This window comes from Propithecus coquereli, unplaced genomic scaffold, assembly GCF_000956105.1.
Source record: "Propithecus coquereli isolate 6110/MARCELLA unplaced genomic scaffold, Pcoq_1.0 Scaffold135, whole genome shotgun sequence".
Classification (NCBI taxonomy): Eukaryota; Metazoa; Chordata; class Mammalia; order Primates; family Indriidae; genus Propithecus; species Propithecus coquereli.
In genome coordinates this window covers 3,359,107-3,365,938 of record NW_012137747.1, presented here as the reverse complement: position 1 = coordinate 3,365,938, position 6,832 = coordinate 3,359,107, and the positions used below count along the sequence as shown (strand labels likewise).

At 33.6% G+C, this 6,832-nt stretch overlaps 1 protein-coding gene across 1 annotated transcript in view; it reads left to right on the top strand.

Annotated features, from left to right (window-relative positions):
• The window catches only part of RIOK2 (RIO kinase 2), a 23,003-nt gene that overhangs the window by 7,704 nt on the left and 8,467 nt on the right, over positions 1–6,832 (top strand). The window contains exons 5-7 of the mRNA XM_012638845.1: positions 2,088–2,176; positions 3,795–3,986; positions 6,189–6,281. Of these exons, the coding sequence (XP_012494299.1) occupies positions 2,088–2,176; positions 3,795–3,986; positions 6,189–6,281 (374 nt within the window). The remainder of the gene's footprint in view (positions 1–2,087; positions 2,177–3,794; positions 3,987–6,188; positions 6,282–6,832) is intronic.

Genomic DNA, 6,832 nt, shown 5'->3' with positions numbered 1-6,832 from the left:
TATTACTTTGTAAAAAAAATGGAATACCTCACATCAAATATGAAAATAAATCCCAGATAGTGAGCTTAATGTAAAAAAGATACAATCACAAAATGACCAAAATAAAAAGGATAAGCATATATTTATCTTGCCTTTATAATTATAAAGACAAAATCTGAAACCATTAAGTAAATGTTGCTATATTTATCTACATATGAATTTTTGCTTATGTAAAGCACCATAACTAAAGTTCAAAGGCTAAGACCAAATGAGAAAATACTTGAACCAGGTGTATGATAAAAATATATGTGGTAATTAAAATCATATTTCATACAGGCATACAATATAAGAATAATGACAAGGAAAATGCTCACAATTTGTATTTATATTTAAAATCAAAATCTTTGGTTTTTACCTTTTCACCTGCAAAATTAAGTTCAGTGTAGATTTGCTAAATATTGTCGATGATAACTAAATTAAATATATTCAATAATAACAAAGTTAAACAGAAAATAACATTTTTATTCTGTCCAGTAAGATTTGTCATAATTTATCTCGTTTTTTTAAAAAATTTGAATGAAAATTGTGCCAGTGTGTGAACAGTTGTTTCTTAGGAGTTCAATTTGTTGTTCTGTGAGTAGGTTATTTTAATTTATATGCTTCAATTTTTAGTAATTGTGGGAGAATTCTTAAGACCATATAAATGATACTGGTACCATATGTGTTATGCATTTCTTATACTAATTATATCTGGGATATTCAGTTTTTATCTTATACTAATTGTTTTTATCTTGTGATATTCAATCAGTAAGTAAGCAGCTTTATAGGGGTTATTACACATTTTCCCAAAACTGTATTAGGTATTTTCTCAGGGTGTTTAAAATTAAGTACTAAGGTAGTATTGGGTGAAGAAGTGGATACCAAAGAAATAACCAGTACAATCTGTGTGAAGTATATGTTGAGTTTAAAGAAACTTCAGTAGAGTAGAATAATTTATGAAGAAGGTTTCATAAAGTGAGTGAGTTGAGTGGAACCATGAGGCTTGGACATGATTGTTGACTATAAGGAGAAAACAGTGCATTTCGCAGAGGAGCCAGTATGGGCAAAGACATGAATGGATGTAAGCCCTATGTGTACGGTTGACACAGGTGACTGTCCTCACTGTGCTCCTGGGTGCTTATTAGAGTACTGAGAGAACTAGGATTGGACAAGTGGATTAAAGTTTTAAGAGTTTTAAAAACCAAGAAAAGTTGTCCAGACTGAAATATTGACAGCTATTATAGATTTTTTTAAAATGGACTGTTGGCATAAGCATCTTAGTCTGGTATTTGTACATAGAATAGGTTAAGTATGATGGCAAGAGTGATGACACTGGTAGAGTAGTCAGGCATAAATGACAGAGGTCTACTTAAAAGTGCTAGCATTGCAACTAACTGGCAGAGGGCATAAATCTTAGGTATTCTGAAAGAAGTAATACTAGGACTCTAAACAGTAAGATAGAAGAAACTAAGCATAGGGAAAAAGATAGGTGTATGGATTATCTGAAAGAACATTTGACTCAGACTACTACAGTGTATATGTTTGTTACATTAAAGATTTAGGTAGCATATTGTGGTCTGAAAAAAAGATCAGAGGTCTGTAACCTAAATGTCTGTTCTGATAGAATGCCTCATCCCCTAAAATGCCAGAAGACAGACTGTTTCCTAAATCACAGTTTGTTTCCATTTGAATATTTTGAGCACCTATCAACAAATGACAGAGACTTACAAAATAGGAGAGGAAATATCCAAAGAGACTATAAGTTTCTTGAGGGCAGAATCTTGTTAACACTCATTTTTGTAACCCCTAGCACAGTGCATAATAATATTTTGTAAGTGTTCATTTTTGGTGGAAAAATGAATTTAAGCAAGCTTTAACATTTGTTTTTTTGGATAGCTTGTTCTATTCATTGAATAAATAAGCAATACCTAAAGAACCAGGTGTTAACTGTAATTTTATAAAGGCCTGTGTGTTTTTCTTCTGGTTGTGGGAAGGTACCTTTACTTTTATTGTTCTTTAAAAAATAATGATCTCTTCATTACCTTATACCTGTTTTGTTATATTTTTAGGTATTGTATGAGAGGAAATTTCCAGTTCCAAAGCCAATTGATTACAATCGCCATGCAGTGGTCATGGAAATCATAAATGGTTATCCTCTGTAAGTACTCAGTATTCTTACAGTCATGGATCCCATTAAATGAATTTAAGGTTTAGGTATTTTTAATAAAAATTTCTTAAATTAATGAAATATTGCTTCTGGGAGATTAGAAACTGACTTAAAGGAATGGACTCAAAGACAAATTAAAAACTCAATTTCATTCTGACAGTGTGGATTTTGTGATCTCTGTCATTCATTCATTCATTTAATATTTGTTGAGAGTCTATTAAGTGCCAGGCACTTCTGGCTCAGCAGTGAACAAAACAAGGTCCCTGCCCTCCTGGAACTTATACATTATGATGGAAGGAGACATGCAAAAAATAACTAAACAAGGAAATATGTATTAGGTAGTAGTGAATGCCATGGATAAAAATAAAGCAGGGTAAGGGTGCTAGTGCTGGGTGGGGTTAGGAGACTGCTATTTTGCATAGGATAGTCAAGAACATGCTCATTAATAAGGTGAAACCTTATCACATTTTGATTGAGATGGAAAGCCATTGGGGTGGGAGCGTTTTAAGCAGAGAAGAGGTGTGATCTAATGTTTTAATAGTTTAAATGTTTTAATAGTATCACTCTGGCTGCTATGTTACGAATAGACTCAAGGGAGACAAAGAATTAGTAAGACAAGTTAGGAGACATTGTGATCTAGGCAACCCTGACAGGAGCTCTGATCACAGTTGATAGTCGTGAAGGTGATGAAAAGTGGTCAGATTCCGAATGTGTTTTGCCAGTTGAACCAGTATGATTTGTTTGGGATTGGATATGGATATGAAGGCTGGAGGGGCAAGTCAAATGATACCACCAAGGTTTTGGCCTGAGTAAGAAATTAATTGGAGGAATAAAGTTGCCATTTACAGAAACGGGAAACCTGTAGGAAGAACAGTTTGGAGTTGGAGGGTGGGACAGAACCAGAGATTCAGTTTGGGACATGGTTAAGTTTGAGGTGCCTGGGAGTTTGAGAAGTCTAGATTGAAATGATTTTGTATTTGGTATGTAAAGCCATGTACCTAGATGAGATCACCAAGAGTGAATGTAAATAAGGGAAAATAGGACATCATAGGAGCTTTTGAGGAACTCCAAAATTTACAGTTCACAGAAAAGACTAAGAAGGTATGATCTGTGAGGAAGGAGAAAGACCTGAAAAGCGTGTTGTCCCAGGAGTTAAGTGAGAAAATGTTTCAAGGAGGTCAGAGAGGTCAACTGACAGATCAGATATGAAGAGAACCAATTAACCTTTGGATTTAGCAGCATGGAAGACATTTGTAGTCTCAACAAGAGCTATTTCATAGGAATGAGGTGGATGGAAGCCTGCTTGAAGTAGGTTTATTGGAGAGCGGGAGGAAAGAAATTGGAAGAAACACATGTAGAAGAGTTTGGCTGTAAAGAAGATCAAAGGATATAGTAGTAGAAAGAAGACACAGAATTGGAGCAGGACATGGCTCTTTATTTATTTTTTTTTTAATAAATGGGAGATGTTATGTCTATATGTGATGGGAATGAGGAGAAAACTGTTGGGGAGACAAGGCTTGGAAATAATATGTATACACACACATACATACTTCCATTAAAACCATAAACGAGTACAAATAACCTGTTTTCATACTTAAAATGCTTTCAGATGTCAGATACATCATGTTGAAGATCCTGCATCAGTATATGATGAAGCTATGGAACTAATTGTCAGACTTGCAAATCATGGGCTGATTCATGGAGATTTCAATGAATTCAATCTCATTTTGGATAAAGATGATCATATCACCATGATTGATTTTCCACAAATGGTTTCAACTTCTCATCCCAATGCTGAATGGTATGTGCTGAAATTGCTTCTGGATGTGGGTTTGTTTGTGCATGATGGAATCATTTTTTATTCATAATTTTTCAGTTTTTTAATACTATCATTTAGGTCAGTAACTAGTTTGAAGTGACTGGTGTTAATGTTATAAAGATGTGTTTTTTTTATTAAAGGATATCCAACTACTAGAATTTTTCCCATAGAAGAATCTTTCTTATTCCTCAGTTTTATAAAGGGGAAAACTGTACTTTGATCCAATTTTAAAACCTATTCATTAAATTTATGCTGTATATTGGAAATCTAAAGAAATTGCCTGCTTATCTATTTTGTTTATGTAAACCACAATGAAGATGGTATCAAAAGAATTTGAATTACCCTATTGTAATTTGACAGACTTTGAAAACTCAAACTTTCTCAGCCATGAAACTCTTTGTTCATACATACTTTTAGGTAGAAGCTCAATTTTTAAAACATAAAAGCCAGTTCAGAAGAAGTAGGGACATGAAGAAAGGAACCCTAGAACCACCACATTCTTTTGCCTTTCCCCTTTTCTCTCTGTGGTTACCTCTGAGAGCACTTTACCAAGTGTAACTCAGTAATTTTGATGGCCTGAGTAAAAGATGTAGTGTTGGACTGAAACTGAGTTGTAAGACCAGTGATAATTATCTCTTGTCATTTTTTAGCTTTCATTTTATTATTAGAAAAGAATTCATATAGAACTTCATCTTTGACACAGGGAAGAATCACTTTATATTCTGTGACAATCATATTTTTTATTTGTATTCTGTGGTACAATTGAGTACAATCAAATTAAGGGTAAGGATCTTTTTCTTTCTGTTCTAAGTTTTGTGAGAAACTTCTTTTTCTTAAAGTAACAACTTGTATCACTTATATAATAGAGCATATTCATTCTTGTAGAGTTGGAGCTTGAAGCACTTTATGTTAAGTGAAACTTGTCTTCCTCTTGGTTCCCATTAGAAAATGTCTACCTTTATGCTAGAGAAAGAAATGTCATTTAAAAATAAATTTTAAAAATATTTCCAACAAAATAATACTAAAAAATTAATTCCTAGCTCTTGGGTGGTCAATACCCTTTGGGTGATGACTAATCACCCTTTTTATTAATATGGAGTAATGTAGTCACACAATAAAGGAACATCTGGGAACCACCAGAGTTAGGGAAGAGACTGATGACAGAATATGACATTACAAGCTTAGGCCGCATTGTTCCATGGGGAAACAATGTGATTTAATTTGAATTTTTATGAAGTAGTACTGGGGAAAAAGAAGTTGTGCTAAGCATTAGTGATTGAGATATAAATAAGCCCTGTCTCTGGTTTTAAAGAAGTTTATCATATACTGGGGGGGATGTGAATATACATAAAATTATTTTAAAATTTATTAAGATTTTCTCCAGAGTACCCTGAGAGCAAGGAAGAGTGGCATTGTCTGCCTATTTACAAACTTGATCTTTTGTCAAGGAAATAGTCAATTCCATGTCATCTTATTCTTAATTCTCCTTTATCTGGAAATCTTTTAGAGAATTGAATCTGTTCTTGTACTTCATGGTGACCAAAAAAGGCAACCTGATATTCAGAAGTCCTTCTACTTTTGTTCTATATTAACATGTTTTCAGATCATTATTTATAAGCCACAGCATTATTTATCCCTTTGGGTGTAATTGCTTATTAGCTAATGGATAATAAAGGTACATAAACGTAATAGTAGTCTTCAAACTTCTCCTTATGAGTTATTCATATCTTTTTGTCATTAACCTCATATTTTTCTTCAGCTTTCCCAGTTGGCCAGTGGTTCTAGTGAATGTTGCTAACGGGAAGCATAGCCAGTCTGGGGACTAAAGAGGATAAGTGGAAACCTGAACCCAATCTGTAGGTTCATAATCTCCTTTCCTGGGGTTCATTCATTTTCTCCTAGTGTATTTTACTTATACCAAATAAGAGTATGAGAAAACCTTGACTTTTCTCATCAAAGGAACTATATGGCATTGATGGCTTATATTTATTAAGGTTTTCTCAGATTTTAGTTTTTTAAACACACTGGCAACTGATTTCTATCTTTCTTCTTTTGTGTAACATCTTTTTTTCCTTCATGTAAGGAGCAGTAGTACCATAAAAAATAATGAATATATTGTTATTGGCTAATAAGGAAAAAGATGAGCAACAAAGGCTGTATCAAAAATGATTCTTGCTTTTGCAGGTATTTCAACAGAGATGTTAAGTGCATTAGAGATTTCTTCATGAAACGTTTCGGCTATGAAAGTGAGCTTTATCCAACCTTTAGTGATATCAGGTTTGTAGTTGGCATTACTTTAAAATGATAGGACCCTTTAATATCTGATTTATTTAGTACTAAAAATTAACTTTCATCTAAAAAAAATTTTCCGAACGGTGACCTTTGACATATAATCAGTGTTGAGTATGACTGCTTTGTAGGATATAAATGAAACTTAAAAACTTGAAAATTCCTGCTTTTGGCCCATCAAGGCACTACAGTTGAATTTGGGGAAGGAGCATACCTAGTTTTTCAAAATTCAAGAACTTTTATTCTGTTTTGAATGGTTTATGAATAACCCAGTCATAAAGAATCAAACCAAGTATTTATTCAAATGTGTGTTTTTCCCTTATTCAGAACAGGAGCTATCTTTAGTTGATTATTGGGACATAATTATTTTGTACATTCTCAAAGCTAAATTTTCTCTCATTTATTTTCTTTTTTTTTTTTTTTCGAGACAGAGTCTCACCATGTTGCCCGGGCTAGAGTGCCGTGGCATCATCCTAGCTCACAGCAACCTCAAACTCCTGGGCTCAAGTGATCCTTCTGCCTCAGCCTCCCAAGTAGCT